Source organism: Gavialis gangeticus, unplaced genomic scaffold (genome assembly GCF_001723915.1).
Source record: "Gavialis gangeticus isolate Ggan-Ray unplaced genomic scaffold, GavGan_comp1, whole genome shotgun sequence".
Classification (NCBI taxonomy): domain Eukaryota; kingdom Metazoa; phylum Chordata; order Crocodylia; family Gavialidae; genus Gavialis; species Gavialis gangeticus.
This window is the reverse complement of record NW_017728991.1, coordinates 4,881,005-4,908,705: the sequence shown is the minus strand read 5'-3', so window position 1 is coordinate 4,908,705 and position 27,701 is coordinate 4,881,005. Positions and strand designations below refer to the sequence as shown.

The following is a 27,701-nucleotide window of genomic DNA, read 5'->3' as shown; positions in this document are numbered from 1 at the left end:
CAATGACCGCAGCTAATTCCCTCAGCACTCAGGGGTGGAGATCATCCGGACCAGCTGATTTAAATACATCCAGTCCCTCCAGAAGTTCCCTGACTAGATCCTCCCCGACCCTTGGCCTGGGTGCACCTCCCCTGGGGCCTGAGGAGGTTCCGGTGGGGCAGGTGACCCAGTCCCTGCTCAGGAAAATGGAGGCAAAGAAGTCGTTAAATAGGTTGGCTTTGTTGTCTGGTGTGACGACCAAATTTCCTAGCGTGTCCTGCAGGGGCCCCACGTTACCCGGTACCTTCCTTTTGCCCCTGATGTATTTAAAAACGGACTTCTTGTTGTCCTTGATCCGGGTCACTAGTCCCAGTCCCATCTCTGCCTTGGCCTTCCTGACTGCCCCCCTGCATTCCCGAGCAACCGCACTATAGTCCTCCCTGGGGATGGCCCCTCCCCTCTGTTGGGTGTGCGCCTCCCTTTTAGCTAGGAGACATTCCTGGATGCTTTTGGTGAGCCATGGGGGCTTTTGTGCCCTCCCTGCCCCCTTTGATCTGTGCTGGGATTACCTCCCTTTGGGCTTGGAGGATCGTCTCCTTAAGGAGCAACCACTCTTCTTGGACACCTGGCTCCCCTCCCCTCCGGGACCTCAGTGCTTCCCCGACTATTCTCCTTAGCTCAGGTGGTCGAGCACCGGCAGCCCCCTCACCAGGTTGTTGCCCATGGCCAGCACCAGGTCCAACAAGGACCTTATGTCCAGCAAGGTCTTATGTGAGGACCTATAGGTTGTGGGGTTTGGTTGTAACCAAGGGCTCCTCTTCCTTGGCCTGTGATGCTGAGTCCTCCAGACTTTCTCTTCCTGTAGCTGAAATGGCCTTTTCCTCTGCCTATACATAATGTGTGCCTGCTCTGTTTTAAGCACCGGTTAGGTTTTTGTTCACTAGGAAAGCAGTGTATTCAGCCAGGTCCGCTTCAGCAAGCTGACGCATCTGCTGCAGGGATTCTCAGCCAGAGAGCTGACACCTGCCCGGCCGGTCCTTCATTTCTGTACCAAGGGTTTGGGTGGTGGAGGGGTGGGTAAGCACTGCAATATATACGTTCATGTTTGAAGTGGGTGCCGCTCAATCGACAGAAGTGATGGAGGGGCCTAGTTCAAAGAGGCTGAGAACCACTGCTGGACTGATGCAGCACGCTGGGCTGAGTGCAGTCTCCCTGCATAGGCTTGAGCGCAAGTCTTGGCTGAATAACACGCCTGGTTCCTTTCCGCAGTTCTGTTTTTCCCTCGAGTTCCCCCAATGCAGCTTGTTCCCACTTTTACTAAGAAAAAACCTGTTCCGAGTTTCTGTTTCTGGCCAGTGCTAGGAACCCGTGCTTGCCCCGCGACTGCGTGCCGTGGTCCTGACTCCCTTGACGCGTGGAGCTGACTCTCACCCGTGCTCCCTTTTCTGTCAATCCAGGTGAAATAGCTCTCTTGATGAACCGCCCTCGTGCTGCCACAGTCGTTGCCCGTGGCCCATTGAAGTGCGTGAAGCTCGACCGCCCCCGATTTGAACGCGTCCTGGGTCCGTGCTCGGATATTCTCAAGCGCAACATCCAGCAGTACAACAGTTTTGTATCGCTGTCTGTCTGAGCCCTCCCTCCCTCCAACACATGCTTCACAAATGCAGACTGCTTGACTACCCCTGTGCAGAGCCACGTGGCCACTGGCATTTGCAGCTTCCTGTCTGTTTAAACAAAAAAATACCCGACCCCAAGCTTTTCTTGGCCCCATTTTTAATTTGGAGCATTAGTTCTGTGCTCTCCCTCCCGGCAAATAAATAGAACGAGTTCTATGGAGATTTTGCTGTTACTGCTTCTCTCTGTGCAATGTGTAGTGTCCACCTTGGGCAGCTGCTGCCTTGCTTTGCAGTGGAGAGGTCTCCTGTCCCAGCTAGTTGCCATAGAGTAAGGAGGTAACAGTGGAAATGATTTTTTGTTAAGATCCTTCTCAAGCTGTCAGGATCTGTGAGGCTGTGGTCATGCCCTGCTGGATTTCTGTTCAAAAGAGAACTTTGCCCCTCACACAGTTGAGTTTCATTTTTTAAATTTTCCTGGGTACTGTAATCCTGGCATCGGCTGCTGGGAAAAGCCACAGTTGGAGCTTAGCAGTGTCGTACCCGTGTCTGCCAGTTGACGGTTGCTTGGTTCTGTATTGTCAAGTTTCACGTAAAAAGCTTTTGAGGTTTCTAGTTTTGGTCAACTCTCGCAGATGTTACTGAATTCCCTAGTTCACGCCGCAGCCGATCTTTTGCCTTTCCTGTTTTCAGCTGCGGATTTGCTTTTCTCAGTTGTTCCTGCTTGTAACCTCAGGAGCCAGACATTGGGTTAAATGCCAATGCTGAACTTCTGTCTCTAGTTCCTTGACTAGAGCCACAGGAACGCCAAATTTGCGGAGCTCGCGCACTGGGCGCGGTGCGGGAATTGGCAGCATACACCTAGTTTTGCTCTCTGATGCTTGCTTGCTAGATGCTCCACAGTTGATTCTGTCCTTTTAAAAGAGTCTCTGCTCAGTTAATTCCTTGGTAGCAGGGAGACGAGATTTGCTTGTATGTGGCCGAGAGCAGCTGGCCCACAGCTGAGCGGGGATGCCCTGGTTCAGGCAGAACAAGTGAATGTCCTGATTTCCTGCTACCGTTCTTTTAAGTAGGTAGATTTTTAAATCAACTAGAAGTTAAAACTTTTTAACTGTTCATTTTAAGTGTACTCTGAGCACACATGCTGCATCCTCTCTCCTCCTGCCCAGCCTAGCAGACTTGCAACATATTTCTTATTCTCTCTCCCTCCTTTCCACCCCCCCTCCCCTTTGGACAGTCCAACCTGTTGCGGAGTCTTAAATGTATTTCAGTATTTACCAGCTTTGTGTTGCATTCTTCGGTGTGCACCAGTACTACACAACCATTTCTACTGAATTCCACAGTTCAATAATGTAGGCGACTTAAGGTTTCCTTTAAACTGTAATTTATATAAAACTAGAGTAGAGTTGTATCGGGGAGTGACAGCAAGCGTTTTTGCATTTGTTACGCAGCTGTTTCTAATGAGTGATGCCTCCTTTTATTAGTATTATTCCCCCCCTCCCCCTTCTGAAGGAACCGGCCGTGGTAGACTCCTTTCCAGGCTCATAGACCATTTGAAGTGTCTGCGTGACGGACACAGGCTACAGCTGAGGGCATCAGATCTTTGCACGAGGCTCTAGGAGGTGTGTATATTGTTCCCAAAGTCCCCGCAGCAGGATTAGCTGTACAGTGCTTGCACTGTGCGAACCATCTCTGGCCAGCAGCTGCTAAGTGGAGGATTTCCTACCTGTGCTCCTTGGGAGGAAGCAAACGCTACCTTTTTGTAAAACTGTTTTATTCAGTTTTGAATCTATCCAGGTTATTTTACTTTGTATTTTTAGTTACTCTGAAGCTTGATTTGATCCTTGTTGAAGCACCAAAAAAACCCAACGTAAACTAGTTAGAGCGCCACAAAAATGCCCGTTTTTCTAGAAGGCTTTCTAATCAAGTTTCACGACCGCATCTTTTTAGCTTGCTGTTTACTCCCTTTTGTAGTTTTACCTACAAGATTTTAAGATAAACCAGCTACGTCCAAGTTAAATATTAATCACAGTTATAGCTTTACCTTTGTGTGCAATTCAGATATGTTTGAAATCACAATTGGCATAGTTTGCCTTAGCTAACATTCAGGGCTTTAGAAGTAACCTTTTGCTAGGCCACCTTTAGCGAATTTATGAAGTCTACCGCCCTAGAAAGCTATAGTCAACCAGAGGACCATTTTTGTATTGTTACCTGACAATATAAGTCTGACTTACTGTATGTGCTAATATATTATTCCTTTTGTTATAGATTGTTCTAATGGCAGGTAAAGCAATAAAAATGATTTAAATTCTTAAATGCAATCTGTCTCTCTTTTTTTTCCCCCCCCTTGTGCTCTGTCTTGCCTTGGCCTTTTGAAGGTGGGTTGTAGAGCTATCTTATGGGATTAGCACTTTTTTGGTCCCTCTTGAAACTTGAGTTCAAATCATCGTTAAGCCACAAATGAGAATTCCCCTCTGACCGATCTCTCCCCACAGGCACGAGGGTGCACACGGGTGTGGAAGACCTGTGTCCCTGGTGATTCCCTTTCTGCATGTGTTTGGGGCAGATCATACGGCGTGGGAGAGGCCTCTTGCCTCCTTCCTGCTGGCAGTGCCCTCACACGGGCTGTGCTCTGGGCGGCCACCTGGAAGCAATGCGGCTGCTAGCAAGGAGGGTTGCGTACGGGCGTTTTGGCCTGTTCCCACCACCCCCAAGGCCTTGTCATTGCTGCCCATTAATGCCAGTCTGCCTGCCCTCGGCCCGGCGTGGATGCGCTGCTGCTGGTTGGGATCTCTCCCAGCACATGGACTGGTTCTGGTGCTGGTGCAACAGCCTTTTTGCTGCCTGTCTGGGTTTTCTTACCTTTGCGGTGCAGAGAGGCTGCCAGGAGGGGGAGCTCCAGCCCTGCAAGAAGAGCGCACGTACTGAAAGAACTGCCACACACTGGGAGCTGAAGGTCCATCATGTCCTTTTATTTATTCCCACTCTGTGCTACACCACAGTTGGCACAAGCGGTGGAAAGCTGGTTTTTTCTCAACGCTACCTGAAAGGGGGACCTGAGCCAGTTACACTTAAAAAACCTGCTCTCAAGTTCAGAGCGGTGAGACATGGTGGAAGCCAGAGTCCAGCCAGGTAGGCACTTTCCTTTGGTGTCTGCTAGTCAGCACGAAACACAGCACCTTTAAAAATCAAAGCTGCTCAAACTTCCTCAGCCATCGCAGCTCCCCAGGGATCAGTGCCTTGTTCTTCTCCCCTCCTCACTGAGACTGCATCAGTGTGCACACCTGCACTCCAGCTAGCAAGAGAGCTAGAATAAACTCCAACTGAAATGCATATCTGTTTGCAAGGGCTTGCTGCTCTCAGGATCAGACACGTTGCAGAAAGGTGTTGGAAGACTGAACAAGCGCACTCGAGCTGGTTTTTTTTTTTTTTTTGAAGTTGGAAATGGGGTTAGAATGAGCTTGTAGCAAAATGAGCATTTCCTAATGGTGCCACAGGGCAAAGCAACTAACGCCTGATCCTCGCTGCCCTCTGTTTCAGCAGTGAAACGATGAAAGCAATGTCAGACCCGGCACCAAGTTCCCCTGTGCTTTCCTTTGGCTGCCAAAGAGCAGGGTTGGCTTCATGCTTAGAGCAATGGGAAGCTGCTGGGGAGAAGCTGATTAAGAGACTCGGTGATGAAAATGTGCTAATGCCTGGGAGGCGAGGGGACGCTTGCCCAGCAAATCAATTGCCAGGCTGTGCCTAACTGGCTTCCTACGTGCTTTGCTCTCCAATTCCTAAGACCCTTTTTTGAAATGGGCCTGGGGGGCAGGGAACAGGAACAATACATGTTGCTGCTTTCCTGCATCTTCTCATGGGTGGCTTAAAATCACTGGCACATGTGTTGGTATTTCAAGCTGTGGCTCCCAGGGCTGCCAGCTAGGTTCTTGGTTGCCCACAGGGCTTCCCTCGGGCCCTGACTGTCCGTGCTCACCTGCCTCCTTTATCGCCCTGACCACAATTCCCTTCCCACCCACGGGTGCCGCAGGGGGCGATGGAGGAGCCGGGCTGCCCACGCGCTGCACAGGCAGGTCTTGGCTCGGGATGAGCTGAGTCAGAGAGTGACAGACGTGGCCCTCGGGGCTAAAGACTTTTTGATGCAACTGCACGAAGGTGCTGATGGAACAGACTTGCCAAACACGCTGCCCTTTCAGCGGCTTTTTATTCAAGCCTCTCTGGGACCTGGTTTTGTCCTTCAGTGATGAGACTAGGCCCATGCCAGTTCAGCAAGCCGATGCCCGTGCTCTTCCGCAGAGGCCTGCCCAGCTGCTACAGAGCAGATGGAGCCTCCGATGCCTCTCTGAAGGGCAGCAGGTGGAGGAATGAATCCAGGTCAAGGCCAGGCTCTTGCCTACACGTGGACTTAGCAAAAGTTTTACCCCAAGCACCCAAGCTGCAGCTGGGCAGTGTTGCCCCCGAGGTCTGGCGTGAACATGGGAGTCCGTCTTGCAGCCTCTCCTCTGAATCCAACAGGCTTGTGTCTATGGAGAATTATCACTACCCAGCTCCCAGGGGCTCTCCCCTGCTGCCGGTCTCAGCTCTACCTGGTCTGCGCTGTGCTCTCAGCTGTGGGCCTCTCCCACGTTTGTGTGTCGTTGACTACAACGCTGCCTTCTCCGTGCGCGTCTATGCACGTCCGCACTGCCTGCAGGATCAGCTGCAGCCGCCGGTCCAAAGCCAGGAGGTGGGGCTCGGCCAGCACGGGCGCCAGGCGGTCCTGCAGGAGTGACTCCCTCATGACATCGCTGAGCTGGTACTCGGGCAGCGCCAGCAGCTGCAGCCGTAGCAGTGTCGTCCTTTTGATCCTGGAGAGAGAAGCGGCCAGGTCAGGCGCCGATACTTTGGCAACACATTCCTGCCGTGGTCCAGAGCCAGGACAACGGCAGAGAGCTCCAGGGAAGGTGGCTGAGTGTTGTCAAAGGAGCAGGAGGGGCTGAGGCCAGGCAGAGGCGGTGGCTATGAGGTCCAGTGCCATTGTGGCACCCAGTCGGGAGTGTGGGGATGAGAGCAAGGGATGCCCCCTCCCACCACACGGCGTGTGGCCTGCCCAGCTCTTCTGCGTCAGCTCTCCTGGGCCTGTCTTGCTCTAGCCGTGACTGCCCCGAAGGGTCAGCCTGACCCCGCAAGGCAAAGCACAAGCTGGTAAAGGAATGCCACAAAAATATAAGGCCCTGATGGGAAGCAGGACAGCGTGCAATGGAGGCTCCCTGTCCCCCCCTCTACCAGGGCCACTGCAGATTGCTTCCTGCCAGGTACAGCAGCGCTACTGCTTTGCATGGCTTGCGGGCATTAAAACCAAGAAGCGGCGGGGGCTTTATCAACTCAGCGTGTGTGCGTGTCTTCATTAAGGACAAAGCCCCTCTCTGCACGGCACAATCTGTCCAGACTGCAGATGCCTTGGCCCAAGTAGCACGTGATATGACAGAGGCCAGGGCCTGGCAGCTGCAGCTAGAAATGTTCAGGTTGGAAATAAACCAGGGTTTCCCAGTGCAGGGAACTGGTCCTTACTGGGCCTGGGAGAGGCTCTAGCAGCTGCCAGCAAGTACCTGTTGTAGGAAGACTGGGTGCAGTCTCAGCTGGTGTAGATGGGCGTGGAGCTCAGGGGGGCTACAGGCACTTGCACTGGAGGGGGGGGCTCTGTTAGGGAGCAGGGGACAGGCACAGGTGCCCGTTGGGCTGCTCTTGCCCTGTTACCCCACAAGCAGTGGGTCTTGCCCTGGCTGCTTCTTGCAAAGGAACCAAATCAGCTCCTGGCTGCTGGCTCAGTGCAGCCGGGTCGGCTCTGCCCTGTCAGGCTACTGCACTTTAGCCAACGGCTGAGAGGGGCTTAATTTAAGGCTCACAGAGCAGCACTCCCTGGGCAGGATTTAAAGACACCCTGTGCCTGGAAATTAAGTGTCTTTAGGTGCAAAGAGCACCTTGAAAATCCAGCTAATAGACATGTTCAGGGAGACAGCAAGGCTGGGAGAGAGCGTGCTGAAGTGGGTCTGTTGGCCACGTTCCTGCGTCACTCCTAGGTGTCCAGCAGAGACTTTGAAGCGAGTGCAGATGCCCTGAAGAAAGGGGCAGTGCTGGGAGCAGGCCGTCCTGCTGCGTAACCCCAGAGCACGTAGCAGCACCCGAGCCTGGGGCAGTGCAACTCGGGGTCCTGCAGCGCCACGGCGTATTAGGGCAACACGTCTTGCCTCTCTCAAGCAGACGTGGACATGCAGGGAGCCCGCGCCAGCCTGTCTGTTGAGCTCGCCGGGATACTTACACGCAGCACTGGGCCAGAGGAGCCAGGATGGAGAGCTCGTCATGGGAATGTCTTCCAAAGCTGCGGTACAAAGAGAAGGTGAAGTGACCGAGGCCCAGCCCTGGGCATGTGCTAGGGTAAGGCTGAGGTGCCAGGCCTCATACACTGCTGCAGGGGCTGCCCTCCCCTGCACCCAGCCACCAGAGGAAAATGGGTAGGTGCAAACACAGCGCTGGCGTCACTCGTCAAAGCGCCACCTACAACTGCCTCCTGCTGCAGCTTGGGCACCCCCTTCACCTCCAGCTCTCCCTCCCTAACTCTTGCCCTGCTTGGGACGACCTACCTGTAAACCAGCCCTCCCCTGCAGCCCCAACACCTCTGCCAGCTCCCAACCTTACCCACGGGCGTTATCCAGGTGCAGCAGGAAGCCGTCGTCCCCGAACTTGGTGAACATCTCGTAGTGATGCCGGTCCATGTTGCCTGGCAGAGGGGACAGAAGCAAGACTTTCACATGTGGCACTGACAGGGAAGCAGTTTGCCGTGTGCCACCGGAAACCAAAGAGAAGTGGGGAGCGCAGGGGTCACTAATAGCTTAAGGGGAGGGCTCTCACCCATGCAGCAGGAGCCCTGTTAGCACCTACCCCTGCTTTACAAAGTGTTTTAATGCCTGGCTCACAGACCAGATGCTCCACAGCCCCTCAAGCAACAGCAAAGTGCGGATGCTGCTGAGAAGCAAGAGGCCAGCCTAGATCCCAGGTTGTCTTCCTTGCTGAAGTAGTAGGTCCTTCCCTGGGCCACACACCCCTTGCCTGGGCTTTTTGCCTCCTGGCCCCGTGCATCTCCTCTGTTCTCCCTCATGCCTGACTGCCCACTGGGCCAGCTGGAATGGGAGGGCTGGAAGACCCCCAGGGCTGAGGGCTTGAGCAGTTTGCTGGGAGCTCACCGGAGCAGAGGTGGAGGAGAATTCAATCCTGCCTCCTTGCAAGCCCCCTAAGTGCTGTGCAACTGGACTGAAGCACAGAACTGTCTGGCCATTACACCGGTGCCCGAGTGTACGCAGGGCAGGAGAAACTGAGGCCTGGGGTTTCCTGGATGGCCTCAGTGGTCTGGGACTAAGGGCCTAAGCTCCTGACTCCTGGCCCTGGCATGTCCTGGGGGCAGGGCAAGCAGATGATGGACTGACCTGGTGGAAGACACAGAGATGCATAGAAAGGCCCCATGTTACCTCTTGCCTACCTGATTTGACCTGCTTCAGAGAATCAGCAGCAAAACGTGCTGCTTAAGGGGCAGACAGATGCGCGAGGGCCGCTTAGCCACGGCTGGTCCTGCCCTGTCAATCCCTGAGCAAGGCCACGCGGCAGGAGAGCTGCAAAGCCATGCAGCAAGCAGGTGCTGGGGAGTGCAAAGCAGACAGGAGGTTGGGCTGAGCAGAAAGGGCAGCTCCACCACTAAAGGCCCAAGACTGGCTCCCTCTGTGCTGCCAGGGCAGGTGCCCGCTGCTGGCAGTGCTGTGGAAAGGTGTGGAGCCCCAGCCGCAGCAGGCGTCCCGCCGGGCAGTGCGGCGTACCTGTGAGGAAGTCGAAGACAGCCATGTCGATGATGTTGAGCAACCGGCTGCCGCTGCTGTAGGGGTAGACCTCCTTCACCGTGTTGCAGTACAGCGGGTTCACCTCCCACCTGCCCGGGACAGAGGACAGGTGAGGCCCGATGCTGCTCCCGCAGTCCTGTCCCATTCCCCGGTCCCCTGGCTGCCGAGGCAGCCTTCACCCACTCACTTACTCCTCTTTCCCAGCGAACGAGTAGGAGCGGATCCAGGGGTTGGGAATGGAGAGCCGGGGCGCCAGGTTGAGGGAGGGCAGGAAGGCTGACAGGGAGCCCTCCAAGAGGTGCGGGTTCCCGCACACCGCGTACTCCGTCTTGCACATGTATGGGCACTTGGCGAAGAAGCACACGTTGCTGGCTGTGGGGAGACCAGGGACCAAGCTGCAGCCACTGTAACTGACTGCTTATTACGGGGTGTGGTGGGGGGAAATGCAGCTGGAGCAGCTCAGCTCAGCGGCTGCTCGCGGAGCATCACCTGCAGCCCCACAGCCGGTGCTTTTGCAGCGACAGACTTGCAGGCCTGGTAATGCTGTGACACTCAGCCCCTGCCCCCAGCCCTTGGGCTTGCAGGAGCAGCTGTGACAGACAGCTCCAGCATCACCTCCGGGTGCAGCCACACGCCCAGGGTTGCTGCTGCGACTGGGGGCAGATGTTGCACAACCAGGGCGTCTGCTTGTCCCGTACTTGGCTGGTGGGTGGCAGCAGCGTTTGGCCCAAAAGTTGCCCTGGGCAGCAGCGTGGACACATGGCCAGTGCCCGGCGTCACCAGCCCCTGGGCGCAGCTCGTCCCGAGGGCCGCCCGTACCCAGGGGCAGGGCTGTCCCCTTTTACTGGTGGCTGCGCACTGCCAGGGCAGTACCCCTGTGGCATTCACTGCCCCCCTGCAGCGAGCGAGCCAGGAGCCTGCACGTCACGCCCCGGGCCAAGGTGTTGCCACGCGCATGGCTCAGCTCTCTCGTGCAGCGCGAGCCCCTTGCTCCGTGCACGCACGGCGGTCGGCGGGGCTGGCCTCCCCCCTACCTGGCGAGACAAAGAAGACGCTCTGCAGGATCTCGTTCTTGGTGACCTCCAGGATCTCCTTGGTGACGTTGACCAGCCTGCCCACGGTGGGGGGCACGCGCCGGAAATCCAGGATCCTGCAGCAGAGAGAAATGCGTTAGGCAAAGGGGCCTGGACCAGAGGCACGACGGCGTGGGGGAGCACGGCGCGGGGGAGCAGGGTTTGCACGCTGCTATTCCCCTCCCTTTTGTTTTGGGGCTGCGCACTGCTCCGTTTCGCTGGCGAGCACGCAGACCCCTGCCACCCCCACCTGTAAGTGGGCTGTGCTGGGCTTGGCCCTGCAAAGTTTTAGATGCAGCGGAAATCCCTCCCCAAGGCTCAGGTATGGCACACGGACCCTCTCCCTGCAGGCACCGCTGCTGTGCCTCTGGTACCTGTCATGGCCTCTGGGCCATGGCCCTGTGTGGTGGCTGCCACCCCGCAGGGCAGTCCCGAGTCTCTTAGGACACCACGGAGCAGCAGGAAGCGGACAGGAGGTCACTCCCCCACCCCTTCAACTACACATTTACCCTCCCGTCAGTGAGTCAGCTCACAAACATTGCTCACAATAAGCAGAGCATGGGGCCAAAGGGATTTTAGGGAGGGATGCCAGCATAGAAAAACCGCTGCAGGTCACTGAGTCAGTCACTCTGGGCCAGGCTGGGTACGGCTGTGAACAAGGTGCTGGGAATTGCCCTCAGGGGCTGGGAACTGAACTTGAAACTGGCTCCAGCCTGCCTCTTACTGCAGCACGTCAAGAAATCTTTACTCCTCTCTAGCGCTTTCCAGCTACCCTTCTCCAAGGGGCCCAGTGGCGTGAGCCTTGCTTTAGAGATGGGGAAACTGAGGCACGGAGCAGCGAAACGGAAAAGAAGCGGAACGAGGCAGCCAAGGGCACATCAGCCATTCAATGCCGGAGGCACAGGCAGACATCAGCTCCGCTGCCTTCCTCCCCTGCACCACCCAGCCTTCCTCTTCATGGGCACGTGCCCCATGTGACGAAGGAGCAGGTGTGCAAACAGCAGGGAGATGAGCTGGCCCTTCCCAGTGGGTGTTTCTTGTGTAACCATCTGCTTTGCTCCTGCGCTCTGGCTTGCAAGAGCGTCCCAAACTCCCTCGTGCAAGAGCTGGCCTGCTCAGCACCTCCATCGTGTGCCTGTGCTGCCCTTCAGCCTCAGCGGCTCTTCTCCCTCCCTGCTATTCAACCCCTCTCACCCTCTGCTAAGCAAGCCAAGCTCCTTTAACCTTCTTTCATAAGCAAAGGTCTCTGTTCCCCTAATGATCTCAGTGGTCTTTCTCTGACCCTGTTCCCACTGGAGTTCAGCTCCTTGGAGCCCTGTGCCCAGGCCTGCACCCGCGCGCTGGCTGGGGTCTCACCAGCTGTATGCAAACCTCCCTGGCTGTCCCGCATTTACCCCATGCCATACACCCTTGGACTGCATTACCCTTTTTCACAGCTGCATCACATCATCCTGAGATCAGTGCGTGCAACCTGTGCACTTCCCCTGCTGTCTCCAGTCTACGTGACCCCATCCTGCAGCCGATGCCCTTGTTACCGGCTCCAAAGTGCAAGACTTTATACTTCGTGCTGCCTTATCTAAATTCACAGGTCTAGCTAATGCTTCCTGCTGCAGGATGAGCTTCCCCGGGGTAGCAGCCCGTTGCACTGAGGGCCTGTCTGCGCGTGGAGGTTGCGCTGGCTTGATTTAAATCAACCGGAAGCCTTTGCTAATCTGACTGGGGCAGCCTGGTGCACGGACACCTCGGCTCAGTTTCCTGCTGGTTAGTCAGCCAGCGGATGCGGCACGTCGTGACTGCAGCGGGTGCAGATTTCCCTGTTTACTGCCTAGCAATACAGAGCTCAGCCAGAGCTGCAAAGCCGGCCCCAGGAGCTGGGCAAAGCCCCAGGCAGCTGGCTTGTAGCGAGCCCAGATGCTAGCAGGACCCGAGCTGCTGGGCTCAGCACCAGCTTGGGCAGGTCTCCCTGCAGTTGCAGCAGCGTGGGCGCACACCGTAGAGGAGCTGAACCCATTTAAGCCGGGCTTAAACCATCTGAGCACATCCACACGCGAAGCTGCGGCGCCTTCGCTACACCAGCAGAAAAATCCTGCGTCGGTCTGCCCGAGCGCGTGTAGACCAGACCTCGCCCCCCAAAACAAGCCAAATTGCTCCTACCCAAGCCAATCCTAGGGGAGAGTCGATCCCTCTTTAGGCAGGTTGCGTTCAGCGCACAGCCCACCCACAGGGTCCGTTTTGCTCAGGATTTCACAACCAAACAGTGCTCCCAAGCCACGGTCAGCCTCGCTGGGAAGGGACTGTGTTTAAAGAAGCCAGCTCTTTGCTGAACAGGAGGAGGACCAGCTGGACCAGTCTCTCTCCTGCATCCCGCCCGGTCTTGTTTTCTCATCCTTTCTATGGAGGAGACTTTTCCTAGCCTCTTGAAGCGCTACGAGCTGAAACTAATCAGCGTTTGTAAAGAGCTTGGAAGTCTCTGGGTGGACGGAGGAAGCAGTACGGTATCCCGCCCTGCTCCGCGCTTCCCCTGGCTCGTGGGGCTGGGTTGCTGCTCTGCAGAAACCAAGTCTGGCCTCCCGCCCGTCCCGGCCTGGATTTCACGCTGAGCCCTGCCTTCATCCGAGAGCTTGATCCAAAGTGGACCGAAGTCAGCCGGGCACCTCCATCCTCCTTTGCTCCACATCCTTCCACTAACAGACCTCTCAGATCCTAACCTGGCACCGGGGCTGGACATTAGCTGAGGGGCTGCTTATCCCTGCGGGCTCAATCCTGCTTCCTGCAGAGTCAGAGCTCTCACGGTGTCAGCAAGGAGGGAGGCCCAGGCTCGGCCCTACAAGAGGAGCGACCCGGAGGCGCGAGTACCTGTCGAGGTGGAAGGCAGCTATCTCCGCGTTGTGCCTCTGGAAGTCAACGAAGTAGAACAAGTCTTCTGGAGTCTCTTCCTCGCGTTTCTGCCTGAAAGCAAGCGAGAGGGTCACTAGTGAGACGGGATGCACACGGGGGAGCTCATTGGGATGCACGTGGGGAGTGGGGGAGCTCACTTGGAGGCAGTCGGGGCTCTTCCCAAAGGTCTTGGAGACCTCCCAGGGCCCTGCAACCCCGCCGCGAATGACAACGGTGCACTTAGCAGCACGCCAACTAGGGCTGCTGCTTGAAAGGCAGGAGTAAAGGGCCACAGACTATTAAAACAACAGCTAGAAGGAGCAGTTTGCATGCACGTCCTAGAAGAGACAGCAGGCAGGCTCCCCTAAATGTTTATGAGCTGAACGGACCATCCTGGAGACCTTACTAATGCCCACAGGGGGTTCATCGCTCCACACCGCTTCCCCGAGGGACACAGAGGAGTCAGGTCTCCATCGTCCGATGACCCCTGGTCTCGGCCAAGCTTAAACTAAAGGACTATTGCCAGTAGTCCAGCAGAAACTGCTCCTTTTCCAGTAACTCTGAATCCTTACCAGCTCCGTTTGGTCGGTATGTGAAGTAGCACTGTACACGTGGAAGTACAGCCCTGGGCTAGTCAGTCCTCTGAATGGGAAAGCCAGTGAAAAATTCAGTGTGCCAGCCAACTCCCCACAGCTCCTGGAGACAAACCTTACTGCCCTCCATCGCTGAGCACATTGGGACCCTATTTATTTTACCCCTTGGGATTAATGCAGCCCAGTGCCAGGGGGAAAGAGGAGAGGAATCCCCTCCTTTTAAGACGAGCAAAGAGCTGCACTTGTCATAGCACAAGCCTCTTGCAGACCAAGGCAACGTGCAGAAAACAATCTGGATGGAAATATATGTAGAGGGCCAAAAGGTTTGTAAATCAAGGCAGAAGCAATTTCAGACCGCTATCCAAAGGTAGCAAAATGACAAGCTATTTCTTAGAAATGTGCTTGGGATGTCAATGAAAAGCAAATTCAAGTGAAAGAGAAATCCTGTTGGGAAACAGCAGAAAATGATATTCTTCAGCAACTTTCTCTCTCTAATATACACAATGGAGAGAAAGACCAGCTCGTGTCCTTTGCATTTAACATCTCCTTCACTCCAAAGTGCTGAATTCAAATGACGCACAAAGAAACGCCGTGGGTTTGTCTCTTCTTCGGCAATCCCTCGTACTCCAGCACGACTGTCTTCCATGAATGTCTTAATACTGCTGGCTGGCAGCTCTCATTTATGGAAAGCCTCCACACCAGACAGCTGGACCAAAGAAGCCCTAGGCCTCTCTCTTTTATTACCGTGCAGGTCACCTTGCTTCATGGCTGGGTGATGCTGTTTCGCAAACAGTGATCCCAGGGAGTTTGCCAGCCAAAGGACCGCGGCCACTCGCCTTACCTCATGGGTTTGAACATGGCCTTGCCGAAGTCTTGGAACCGGAGAACCAGCTTCAGGTGCACACCGCTGGGCTTCACGACTTGGTGGAGAGGGAAGGAAATAAAACATTCAGAAACAATCAACCCTGAGCTTACGCAATATGCCTTCTGTATCATTTTGCATTCGCTGTCCACAAGAAACCCATCTCTCGAGCCTACGGGAGTCCGTCGAGCCTCTCTGTGCAATAAACTATCCCGCTGCAGCTGCCTTTAGTGTGCGTTTGCTGCTGTGTCTCCCCCCGTGCTACATTTCTTAACACACAAATATTTTTCTCACTTTGCATCTCCTCTACGCCAGGAAGATTATTCCCCTGCAGTATTTCTAGTTTCCAAGCACTTTTCTCTCTTGGATTTCTCTAACTCGCCTTTCTAGGCCAGTAATGGGAAGCAGAGGTTCTCGCTCGCGCTGTGCACGCAGGGGTGCTGCCAGGACTCTGCCTTCGTGGCAATCCTATACATTTCGACACCCCGCAGAGCCCATGCAGTCGTGGGCAGGGGCACAGAGCGTGCTCCGTGCAATAGATGCTCGGTGGAGCCACAGTGCAAAGATCGCGCTGCCCTGAGAAGGCATGCAACTAGCGGGGCTGGAGCGGTGCGTGGAGGCAGGACGACAGTTGTGCAGCTTCTGCACCCGTTGCAACGTACGGGGAATTTCCTGCGGCCTGTTCAAACCCTGCAGCCCTCATCTGCCCAGGATTTGCAGAGACGGGGCTGGAAGAGGGCTCCCTGCTTTTCCCCGGGGCAGACGCAGCCTGTGCACAGAGCAGCATGAGCCCCTGCCCAGCAGAGCTGCCCCAGCTCCCACCTCGAAGGACCATGCTCCGAGCACACGACGTCTGCTGAAATCAATGGGAAGTGAAATCAATGGGAAGTTAATTCGGCTCCCTCGAGTTGCAGTCTGGATTTGCAACCTTCATCCCTGCCTTTTTTTTTAAATACCCTGCAGGGGTTTGCCCCAAGCAGGGGGGTTGCAGCAGGGTTTTGCAAGTGCTGCTGGGGCAGGCAAGGAAAAGTCAAAGCCAGAGGTTTTTATAAAGCAGGTTCAAAAGAAAGGGAAACTAAATGTGGAGAGATCTCCGCCCTCCCCCTGGGGCCAGGTTTGCTGAACGATCGAGCGCAAGGAGCCAAAAGCCCCCAGGACACTTACTCTGGGTGCAGTCGCAGGCTCCCAGCAAAGCTTTCTCATCCTGACTGTAATCTGCAAAGGAAGGAAAAGCCATCCGGACTCAGTCGCAGCCCGCCCTGCCCGACGCGACCGAGACGCGGCTCGGTGGGAGCTGGACCCAGGGGCAGAAACGCCTCATGTCTGCTTGCTTTGCCCCCGGCTCCAATGGGATCGTAAAGAAAGCAGTAGTTCACCCATGCGGTTACCCCTGCAGCCACCTCCGTGCTCCTTTCTCTGCCTTTGCCTTCACTGACGTGTCCCCTTTCCTCGTCCTTCCCCTTGGGGACCCTCCACCAGGCCAGTCCCTGCCCCCCAGGGGTTTGCAGACCCGGCTTTGAAAAATGCGGCTCTAGCAAAGCCTGCCTGTGGTTTACAGTGGCAGAAGCACCCACAAACGTGCGGGAATCGCCCGTCCCATTTTCAAAAGCACCGACGACACGACAGCCTCGCTCCGGCACAAATCTGTACGTTTTGGAGCTTTAAAGGCAGACGGCCTCTTTCAAGGTTTTTCCCTATTTCTTAGAAATAACACCAACTTTGCTGCAGTGTATCCCCCCTTGGCAGCCCTGCACTGGATCTGTTTAAATATCCAAAAGGGCCTGGGGATTTTCATGGAAGAACCGAGAGGGGTTTTGGCATTTTTAAAGGAGGTTTTTTTCTAGTTAAAATAAACTTCGATCGGCTATACGGCGAGCCGAGCGAGCAGCCAGCCCTCCTCCTCGGTTCGCGTGAGTGCGCAGAAAGTCTTACCGGCACTGATCATGCTGAAATCCTGCATGTCGCGGAGCAGCTGGGTCACGGCAGGGCTGGACCGTGAATACAGCCCGTAGCGATTGATGCCCAGGTGGAACTGGAGCCAGCTGGCCTCCATCTTCAGCTGCAGCAGGGCGGCAGGAGACGTGAGGTTGAGCTCCTGTCGGTAAAGCTTGTGTCTCCTGAAAAGCAGGGGGGAAAGGGTGATGGTCTCCAATCCTGTTAGCTTTCTCTCGGACACAACTTTCCACGAGATATCAACTGGTCTTATCGGTGTGGGTAAGGGGTATCGGGCAGGTGGGGAAACTGAGGCACAGAGAGACTGGAGGGGGGAAGTATTCCCAACTCACCGGAAAGTCGTCCGCAGAGCAAATAACAGAGGGCAGGGACACGCGCGCATCTGGTCCCAGCAGCAATCGCACAAATGCAGTGAGACGGCTCCCACGTCAACCCGGGATGACGCAGGGTAAAGCAGGAGGGTTTTGCTGCCCTTGCATTATTCTCACGTAACAGCTGCCGTCACCACCACAATTGCCGTCCTTTTGAAACCGCTCCAAGCCCACCTGCCTCCTCCTTTGGGGTGCTCTGCTTTGACTGAGGCCAGAGCTCACGGGTGAGGATGGGAGTCAAACCCCACTGACACGGGGCACAACCGATGAACCAGCCATCGCCTTAACCACTAGGCCAACTTGCCTCGAGCCAGCCAAAAAGAACAAGAATAGGATGTTTCTGCGCAGTTTGAAACCACCGAGCCTTCGACAGGCTCAGCAACCGTGAGAACCCCTGGGCTACGGCCATCACAGACCTCGGGGTTTAGGCAGGATGCGAACCCAGGCCTTTTTGCACCAAAAATGAGGACGCCGCCTCAAGACCCACGAGCCATACGACAGGGATCCCAGGAAAGAAACAGCAACTTAGGGTTAGAAAACACTTAACATCCCCTGTGCAAATGCTATTTCTATCGCACACCCATCACTGCGTTACGACTACGTGTACCGCGGCAGTCACGAAGGACCTCCATCCGGGATCAGGGCCCACGCTGCGTCCAGAGGGCTCACGAACAAGGACGTCGGACAACTCTCCGGAGAGGAAAAAACACACACACAAAAGGGAGGAAGGAGGATGCAATAACAGCACAAGTCTCAAAGCTGCTATAAGAGCGTCTCCCATTACAAGGCCGTTCTCTGCTCAGCTGCTCACATCTCCAGGCGGCGGATGCAAACCTGCTCGAGAAGGAAGCTGCTAGCAGAGGTGAGGAGGAGACGGTGCAAAGACTTTTGCCTTTACCCAGCCATCTGCACAATGCAACCCTCCTGCCACCCCGTTCAGAGATGGGAAAGCCTGGGATACGGAGAAGCTGCCTCCAAATGGTCGGTGGGAAACGGAGCAACGCGACTTCCCTGCCGTAAGGGCTGTTGTGGGGCAACGGCCACTAACAACGGCGAAGCACTCCTGAATGAGAGTGCTATGCAACAGCAAGTCAATGGGACAAGGACCCCCCCTGCCAGGAGAGGCAGGGGTAGCCCTCTGCCGGGTTTGGAAAGACGGGGCTCAGTGGCGCCTGCTAAAGTCAGAGCCACGTGATGCCAGGTGGTTTGGGCGCACAGGGGTTTGCATGAACGTTTCTCTCCGCAGAGCATTTCTGCGTCTCCTGCTCTTCCTTTGCATTCCCGCTTCCCCCTCCCCGGCTCTCCTTTGTGGTCATGACTAAAATACAAATAAAAGTAAATAAAACTGCCCCCAATTCAAGGCAAGGCTCCACGCTGCTGAGTCGGCTGCGAGGGAACCCGCGAGTCCCCTCTGCTGAGCTGTGCCCGAAACAACTTTCCCACCCCATGGACCCCGGATGTCAGCAAACCTCCGCGCTGCAGAGGTGTTTGGTGCAAGCGTATCTCCCTGCAGGTGAGTTCAAGCCCCACTCCAGCCCTGTGCCGAAGAGCCCAGCTACCCACCAGCTCACCCAAACGCTGCTCCTCCAGCCAGGGGAGTGCAAGACAGCTGGGTGCGATGCCAGCCCATCGCCCCATGCACGCCCTTGGCTACCATCAGCCTGCTTGAACCAACCTAACCCTATGGGGAGGGGGAAGTTCAGACCTTCACCATCCAAAATGCTTGCACACGCTCATCCGCGCGCGCTGCTTTTCTCCATTGCAGGAAAATGAGCATCCCTTATGTTTGCTGGAAACCCTGCCAGGCCATAAAATGAGGAGGCGGCAAGCTAGCATTCACTAGGGAAACAAGTGAGGAGAAAAGGGGAAAAGAAGGCCAGGGGAAAAAACAAACGAACCTGGAAACCCCCCCAAGCGCTCAGCAAACGCAGAGCTGGCTCATCAGGACATCGTTTCTCCCATCACTGGAAAAAGAGTCGCACGGGGGCTGCGGGAGGAAGGAAGCCCTGGAAATTGCTGCCTTGTTTCTGGGCAATGGTGCCGCGAACCTTTCTACAGCGTTCCTGGGTTTTGACAAGGAAGGTAAAACCTATCCTGGCTCCGACGTCTGCGCGACTCCGCAACGCCGCCTCGTCCCTCCCGTCCGAGGGTACCGCTCTCAGCCGGCATCCGAGCATCTCAGCCTTGAATAGCAGCGTGTTCCTCAGTTTCCCCAGCTGTGAAATAAGGACCGTGATTCCTGCCTGCTGGAGCATTGCCGAGCTTAATCCCTTAAGGTCAGCAAAGTCTTTTAGGTCCCTCGCTTGAAACTCTCCATGCATCAGCCACGGGTTATTAATAAAAGTCCTCTCCTGCGTACAGTGAATACCAGTAAGGTGGAGCGCATCCTGGCACTGCACAATCTGGGGAAGAGGCCAAAAGGTAGAGATGAATATGTGCTTGTGCACGGGAAAGATTACCTGGGGCTATTCATTTCATTTTACAGCATCCTGCTCATCCTACGTGCAGAGGTTCGGGCAGCGCCGGGTCTGGAAGAGCCACGCCAGGTCTCCCCTGGAAAAATCGGGCTCGGGGAGACGGCTCTTGCTCCAGGAAGTCTGGGCAGTGCCGGGCGGGGAGACAGCCAGAGCTGCCTCTTGTGCCAGCCTAAGTCAGGACAGCTCCACCGCCCTGGGCTGATCTCCGGAGGAGGAAACGAGACGCCTGGCCGTGGCCTGTGCAGCGTGGAGAAGCGCCCGCTCCTCCTGGATGCAGCTGCCGTGCACCGGGCCAAATGGGAGGGCCCCAGACGCCGTGCTTGCGGCCAGACGGTAACTTTGCAGGCAGCTGGAGTCGGATGCAACAGACCCCGTTGGCTCGTCTGCTGAAACGGAGAAGCCCAAATGAGACGTGCTCCGACAGCCGCGGGAACAGCTCCAGCCCCAGCCCCAGCCAGCTCCGCCGGCGCTGGGAGGGGAGCGGTGCGCCTGGCAAAATCGCGGCTCGGCCCATCAGGCCTGTCTGTGGCTGTGCCCCCCCCAGTCTGCACAGGACAAGCCATTGCTAGCAATTACCGGGGCCAATCTGCTGCTTCAGAGCTGCTGTAGGAAGGGAGGGGAGAGGCACTTTGCTAATGAATTACCAAAGAGCACCTGGAAAGCTACCCCAGCAACGCCAGCCGGCCCGTCCTGCCCCGCGGAGGCGCAGCACGTTGACTTCCAGCAAACCAGGTCCCTCGGGGGCCAAAGCCAGCCTGGCTACTTCGGGATGAGGGACGTGCGAGCGTGGCTTCTGGCTGCCGCTTGCCACCGGGGTCCCATGGAGCTCATGTGGGTGCGGAGACGTGGCCCCAGGACCCTACACTAGGCCGGGTGTTTTGGCGGTTTGCAGGGGCACGGCTTTTACAGCCCAGCACCGGGGCGAATTTGCGCTTAAAGATGAGATTGAGTCCAGACTTTTTTAATGGGCGACGGAGACATTTAAGCTGATTTTTGCAATGGAGCGGGCGGCATCTTCTGTGACGCCCGACCAGGACTTCGGTGACAGGTCAGTGAAGAGTAGACAGAAAGCACCAGGGTCCTGGCTGAGTCCCAAACTCTCTGGGAAAATGTCCCCTGATACTAATTACAAATCAAGCCTCGTCTCCCATGCATCACCACTGGTTTTTCGTAGGGTTTCAGCTCTTGAATGGGAGAAATATTCATCTGAGGAAAACCACCCATGTGACTGTACATGACCCTGACGAGCCCAGATTTCATTACAGCTCGGTCTTGTGACGCCTCCATGAGCCCTTCACATCGGGTCCTTGCGACATCCAAGACTAGAACCGCGTTCGTGCAAACTTATGCTCTAGTCCATGTTTATCTCATTTAGTTAGTCTATGAGGTGCAAATCTAGCCTACGTCCTGCCCGACCTGGCACGAACACAGCTAAGTACCTCTCCTTTCCCATCCTGCCACTCGTGTCCTGGGTCCAGCTCCACGTTGGTGGTTCGTGCCGTCTTGCCTTTTTCTTGCCCATGCCGATCGGGGCCTGGGGCATCTGGTGGAGATTCAAAATGCTGCAGCAGTTTCAAACTTGTTTAAAACACGGAGGGCTTTTAACCGAGTTGCACAGAAAACTGAATAACCGAGCCAGTCGAGTCACCCACCACTTACTCCGGTAGAAACGTATTCTAGCTCACTTTACACGGCGTGCATTTTTTCAGCTGGCGGCTAGCTGCCATTATTAGAGTCCAGAGTCAACATCTACTAGCCCGGTGGGGGCATTTCACGTCCTCAGAGCAATGGTTTCCATGAGAAAAATGCTGCTGCCTCGGTTAACGACTGCCTGAAGAATAGCTGACTTTTCAGTGTGAGCAGGTGATTTTTCCAGGAACTTCTGCCCTGGAAGAACTGTGCCGGGCACCAAGACCTGCTCCAGCATCATCGGCTTTAACACCCAGGGAAGTCGCACCTCCCTCGGAGCACCTCTGATCTCCACAGGGGCTCTCCGATGTACATCCAGTGGAAGTGGTCCCACCAACTTCTTTGTATCTAGAAGGCAAGACATTAGCTAGAAGGTGCCATGCTTTTTAAACACACGAGCCACGTGTCCCAGCTCCCATGCTGCAGCTGTTAGAGTCCCATAGACATAATGGGCGCAACTGTTGCACTAACACGTGTACTGGCCAGAGAGACTGCACTGACAAACTAAAATGCCTTAATTGCATGGAGGGGCTTTTTATTCATTGACTTGAACCCTCAGCGGACTGGATGGGACTCCCGTGTCACACAACCGCAGTTTCCGGGGCTCCAGTGAAGTCGTGGCAGCCGACAGGGAGACACAGCCAGGCCTGGCTCTGACGGGCAGACTTCAGTGAACCGGTGACAGAAACGTAGAAAATGGAAAAAGATGAGCCATTCTTGCATGGACCACTTGAAGTCGCAGCCTGTGGTGTTGCGTCCACCTTGGCACGCTCCGAAAGTTAAAGGGGAGTCGACTGTGGAGGGTGTCGGTGCACACCAGTTGCGATGCATGACACTCCCAGGCGGACGCACCTGCCGAGGTGGCCTTAGAGCACCTCCTCTGCAGAGAAAACACGGTGATCTAAGGTTGTTTCACTCCTAAACAGGAAAACCCAGTCTCATGCTTGCACATATTCACGTGCATCCACAGCACATTTTCAGTCAATTCACCTTAACACTGCTCCCTGCCCCAGCCCCAGTGGCAGCTTGTTCTTCTTCCAGAGGAAGAAGTATCCAACAAGTTCCCTTTGCTCCAGAAATCAGCTCAGGGAGGAGCAGCAGACACTTATGAGAGTAGGAGGATAAAGAAAGAGGGTGCCGACACACTGTGGTGGGGTTAGTATAATGGCTTGAGCCTTGAGTGCAAAAAGGCAAGCCTGACCCGTCTCTCCCGGAGAACACAGCACGTCCCATGCGCTCAAATGTGGATGGCCCCTTTACATGCAACCGTCACAAATACGATTGTGGACACGAATAAGTGCGTGTGCACAGATCCCACAAACGTCTCCTCTTCTGCACCCGGGCTGCCTCCCTCTCGGCTGAGCGGTGAGTGCTTTTCAGTGGCCGTGAGTGCACGCGGTTCAGGACAAACACTTCAACCTACCCAGCAGTTTCAAGGTGGGATTCAGCTGCCTCTACCTTCCCCAGATCCTTGCTTCGAAGCTCCTGGTCCCTGCAGTATTTTACTTTTAATAAAGAAAGCCCTGGAAAGGTATAATCATAAAACGCCGGTCTATTTATAGCCCGCTATAAATAAACCCAGGCCTGCATGCTCGGTGTTTCCACCCACCCTCTTCATCTCGCTGGCGATTAAATCATACCGGGTAATAAAGCCGAAAGAGTCCCCTTTGGTGGGCGCACGGTCCCACCAAGGGAGCTGGAGCTGCCCAGTGAGGCTGCAGTTGGCTCGGGACTTGCGTCTTTCGGCCGGCCCAAGCATCGCAGCTCCGACACGGCCGCACCGCCGCCGGGACCCGCTCCAGACGTGTTGTGCCAGCCGCAGAGGTGACCTGTGCCCGTGCCCTCATTTAAACAGAGATTTGCGTGATTGATGCAAGTCGCTTTCTACCCTGGCTTCAGCACAGGCTCGCGTGGGTGGCAAGGACTTCAAAGCAGCCAAGTTACCGCAGGCCTGATTAGCCACTGCCCAGCACCATCCGCGGGCACTCACCTCTGTGCAAAGCGCGTGCACCATGCACGCCGCTGACGGGAGGGCCGGACTGTCAGGTCGTGCACTTGGTTTGCAAAAGGCAGTGCAGCGGGGAACAGGACCCTCGTTGTTTTTATAGTGTCTGGGTCCATAGGACTCCATCTGACCAGGGCATCCCGAGTGCTACTGGAGGGAGCTGGTCTTTGCTGCATCACTATGCGTCCCGTGCGCCCAAGGCCCCCGGCACGCCGCAGACTTGGCAGCTCATCCGTGAAGCGAGCTTCCAGCTTTGACGGGTGCCAGCAGATTTGGGTGAACAAGGCACAGATGTAGTACGTTCAGGCTTGTCCTCCCCAGGATGTGGCATAGACAAGTGCTGGATGACACAACACGATTAGCTGCTTGCACAAGAAATACTCCGTCCCCTACGGTGCTAAAGAGGCTGCAGCCTGGAGGCTGCGGCAGAGGAAGAGGCTCACTAGGGGCTTAAAATAAGCTCTGGACTGTAGAGGGCTTTTATATCTGAAGAGGAACAGAGCCTCCTTTTGATTTTTCCTTCCTGCATCCCCATGAGTCTCTCCAGCTGGTTTTGCATCCTGTAATCAACCCCTGATTCATAATTGAGGTGCCAGGACGGGTTTCGTTCTGCACACGCTGCGTTGTCAGGCGATCGGATGGGACCTGCACCGAGTGCTGACATTTAATCCCAGAAGCCTTCTCCTGGGGCTGGGGAAGAAGTCCTCTGCCACCAGCAGCACTCGGTGGATTGGCAGCAAGTCCCCCGTGTTTCTAACCTATTGAAATTTGCTCCCGCTCAGCCTCGCAACCGGGGACGTTCGTAATATTGATGCGTTTGTCAATGCGTCCCATCGATCTGGGCACCCGGCACCAGCTGAGGTGCTCTCCCTTAGAGAAAATTTCCACTTACGAAGCAAAGGGCAGCTCCGTTAGTGGGTGCAAGGACCTTCCTGCCCCGGCGACTAGTGAGCCTGCTCCTGCACACACAGCATCAGCAGGACGGCCAGGGACCGTGCACCCTTAGGGGCTGAATTACGGCTCTTTCCTGCCCTGCATCCTGGGAAAGGGGCACCCCCAGGCCCAATTTTGCAGTTCATGTTGCTGTGTGGCCGTGCGAACAGTTGTCGAGGTCCCCGATCCTGCCGTCTAGAAGAGCTGAATAAAGGCGGAGGAAGCACCTTCAGACCCTATCGTGTCAGGGCAAGAAAGGCTTGTTGGAGGCTGTTTACAGTGTATGCCAGAGACCTTGCCGAGCCCACTAACCGAGAGGCAATGCCGCCTATCCTTAGGCACAAACAGATGAGCCCGTTTCCATAAACCACTTCCAGACGTACAAAATCTCTCTTCCGTGGATCGTGCTTGGGGCAGCATCTGCTCGAGCTGGGCCCGGCGCTCGATCGAGTCTCGTGCTCAGCCGAGTTCCTATCAGGGACCGAAGCTAAACGGATAAAATCCTCTACCTTAGTCGTACTGCATAATGGATGCACAGAGCAAACGTGGATCCCAAAAAAGCTAAAGCAGCCCTTCCCAGACGAGCCTTGGGCTCTGCCTCCCCATGATATATTCCACTTGCTATTTAGCACCCAAGGAGTGAGATGGCTGGGAGTTAATTCAGCCTGATTGTGCTCTCAGCCTGCTTCCTCTGTTTATGAGAACCATATATTTTATTTCAAAGCGACGGAGGAATAATCAATATGCTCTCCCCCAAAAGAATAAGATGCAGAGCTAAGTCAAACAAGGGCAAATGACTGCCTAGATCCGCTGCTGGCTGCGTAATAAATAAATATCAGGACACAAAGCAAACGACAATGTTTTCTTCCCCAAAAAATCTGGAAAAGCAACTGAGTGAAGCGGGTAGCAATGGGCTTATTAGCAGACAGCCAGGGCAGTCCCTCAGGTTAGACTGGAGCAGAGCAGCGCCAGGGTTGCTATCGGCACTTGGCACGTAGCGTTACGGGCCTTTGCGGGTGATGAAGGATGTCATCAAATCAGCTACGTGATCCGACTTTGTTTCAAGCTCCCGCAATGCATTTGCTCCAGGAGCATCCATCTTCGCTGCTCAGTTCGCACGTATTCCCCGTGCGGTGCCTGGCTTTGAAAAATGTAAACTCTCCACGGAGATTCGTATTGCTCTGGCGCACACGCAGATTTTACGTAGTTCGCATACAGACCTGACATCTATCAGCATGGCCCGGCCATTACAGCTAAATTGGTATACGTGTGGAGCGCCTAACTTGCAGCCTACCGCTATTGTGGGGATGCTCGCAGAACAAGACATTGCCGCAGCTAAGGTTATTTCCAAAGCAATTTCTATTCGCAGGAACTTCAGCATAACCCGATAACGCTTAACTTCTTTCACTTTGCTACCTTCAATTGTATTTCACCAGCTTTTACTGTGACTGAGCACAATGATCTCATTGCCTTGAGCTCCCAAGTTTGCTCAAGCACATGACTCAACCATGCAAGGATATTAAAAGAAAAACACTGATCCCGGCAGCCATGAGTTGTTTTGTTCGTTTGCTTTTTAAAGAGCTGTAATACTGCAGATTATTTTTCAAGGGGCGAGTCCGGCGCTCAGATGAAAATGGTGGAAGCGGAGCCGTCCTCAGGCTCTGCTTCTCGCTTTCACCTCCCGGGAGCCTGGAGGCGCCGAGCACCGTCGCACGCCAGCCTGGGGATCCTGGAGCACCGCACAATCGTGTTGCAAGCCGTGCACCTTGGCATATGCAGCTTGGCACTCGGGGATAACGAGGCCTTCCCAGTACACTGCAGTTTCCGGTCAGTGCCACTAACTCAAGTCCCTCTCCTGTCTACCGTAATTATACGGCTGATACTTAAGCGGTCCGCTGTCATTTAATAACCTTATCCTCACAATAATGACCCCTCATTTAAAGGTGGAAACAGGGACAAAGTGACTTGCTCAAGTCATGCAAAAGAACGACAGCGGAGCGGGGACTTGACTCCAGGTCTCATCATGACACAAACGCCCGGTGCCTGAACTGGCGGCCGTCTATTGCCCGTTTCCTTTTCTGTCGTCTAAAAAATTGCTCTGCTTTACACCCAACAGCCCCAGCAGCTGCTCTTTGAGTTTTTCCCATATCTCTGCCCTCATCTGAACGTAGCAAGCTTCCAGTCCCCCCCACCGTGGCAGGGGTCCCACGTATTTTGCTAGCACACAGGACAAGTGGAAACCCAAAGCAAGGGCCCTCCCTTCAGGGAAGCTAAACTCCTCTCTCTCAGGAGTGAAGGAGCCAAACGACGCCTTGTGCAAAGCTGGAAGAAATGGGTCCAAGTTTCTACGCAAGGCTGTTTTCACTAGCACAACGTTCAAATAATGAAGCCGAGAATGGGGACCAGGATACGGATGGTACATAGATAACAGCAACGCGCTCACTTAGCTGAATCGAGTGACGTGACAGCGAAGGACATGCGGACACGTGGAGGCGGATCGCACGCAGCTCAGCGACGAGAGGTTGTGACTGAGCAGTTCCTACACGCGCAAGGGGAACAAATGTCTCTGCTGAGCAAATGTAAGCGGAGCAGGATGCACGGAAAAATCTCACTCCCCGTTTCCACATAGTCAGTTTGACCGTGCTGAACCCCCCGCACTTGCTAAAACCACTGGGAACGCTTTGCATTTCAGGCCTGCGCTAGAACAGCCCTCGCCCGGGCATTAACAAAGGACACGGCTAACTACAGGCCCATCAGCCTGGCTTCTGTCCCGGGGAAGATCTTAGAAAAGTTTATTAAAAAGAGGCCATCCTTAACGGACTGGCCAAGGCCAACATCCTGAGGGATAGTCAGCACGGGTTTGTTGCGGGTAGGTCTTGCTTGACCAATCTCATTTCCTTCTACAACCAGGTGACCTATCACCTGGACAAGGGAGAAGAGATTGATGTCATATATCTTGACTTCAAAAAAGCCTTCGATGTGGTATCCCCTGATCACCTCTTGGCAAAACTGGCCAATTGTGGCCTTGGGTCCACCACGATCCGCTGGCTGGGAAACTGGCTCCATGGTCGGACCCAGAGGGTAGTAATTGATGGCAGTCACTCATCGTGGTGTCCTGTGACCAGTGGGGTCCCCCAAGGCTCTGTCCTTGGACCCATATTGTTCAACATCTTCATTAATGATGTGGACATTGGAGTCAGGAGCGGACTGGCCAAGTTCACCGATGACACCAAACTTTGGGGCAAAGCATCCACACCAGAAGACACGCAGGTGATCCAGGCTGATCTGGACAGGCTCAGCAATGGGCGGACAAGAACATGATGGTGTTTAACGCCGAAAAATGCAAGGTTCTCCACTTTGGGAAGAAAAACCTGCAGCATCCTTACAGGCTCGGCAGTGCTACGCTGGCTA

General features: G+C 55.0%; 2 protein-coding genes across 3 annotated transcripts in view; one reads left to right on the top strand and one right to left on the bottom strand.

Annotated features, from left to right (window-relative positions):
* Positions 1-3,908, top strand: part of PRKAR1A (protein kinase cAMP-dependent type I regulatory subunit alpha) — an 18,096-nt gene extending 14,188 nt beyond the window's left edge. For both annotated transcript variants that reach the window (XM_019516388.1, XM_019516390.1), the window contains exon 11: positions 1,437-3,908. In XM_019516388.1, the coding sequence (XP_019371933.1) occupies positions 1,437-1,609 (173 nt within the window). In that variant the 3' untranslated portion in view covers positions 1,610-3,908. The remainder of the gene's footprint in view (positions 1-1,436) is intronic.
* A 635-nt stretch (positions 3,909-4,543) lies between these two features.
* Positions 4,544-27,701, bottom strand: part of FAM20A (FAM20A, golgi associated secretory pathway pseudokinase) — a gene marked incomplete at its 5' end in the record, with an annotated part of 29,130 nt that continues 5,972 nt past the window's right edge. The window contains 10 exons of the mRNA XM_019515076.1: positions 4,544-6,439; positions 7,891-7,950; positions 8,268-8,349; positions 9,437-9,546; positions 9,649-9,829; positions 10,492-10,607; positions 13,387-13,479; positions 14,842-14,920; positions 16,027-16,077; positions 16,795-16,979. Of these exons, the coding sequence (XP_019370621.1) occupies positions 6,175-6,439; positions 7,891-7,950; positions 8,268-8,349; positions 9,437-9,546; positions 9,649-9,829; positions 10,492-10,607; positions 13,387-13,479; positions 14,842-14,920; positions 16,027-16,077; positions 16,795-16,979 (1,222 nt within the window). The remainder of the gene's footprint in view (positions 6,440-7,890; positions 7,951-8,267; positions 8,350-9,436; positions 9,547-9,648; positions 9,830-10,491; positions 10,608-13,386; positions 13,480-14,841; positions 14,921-16,026; positions 16,078-16,794; positions 16,980-27,701) is intronic.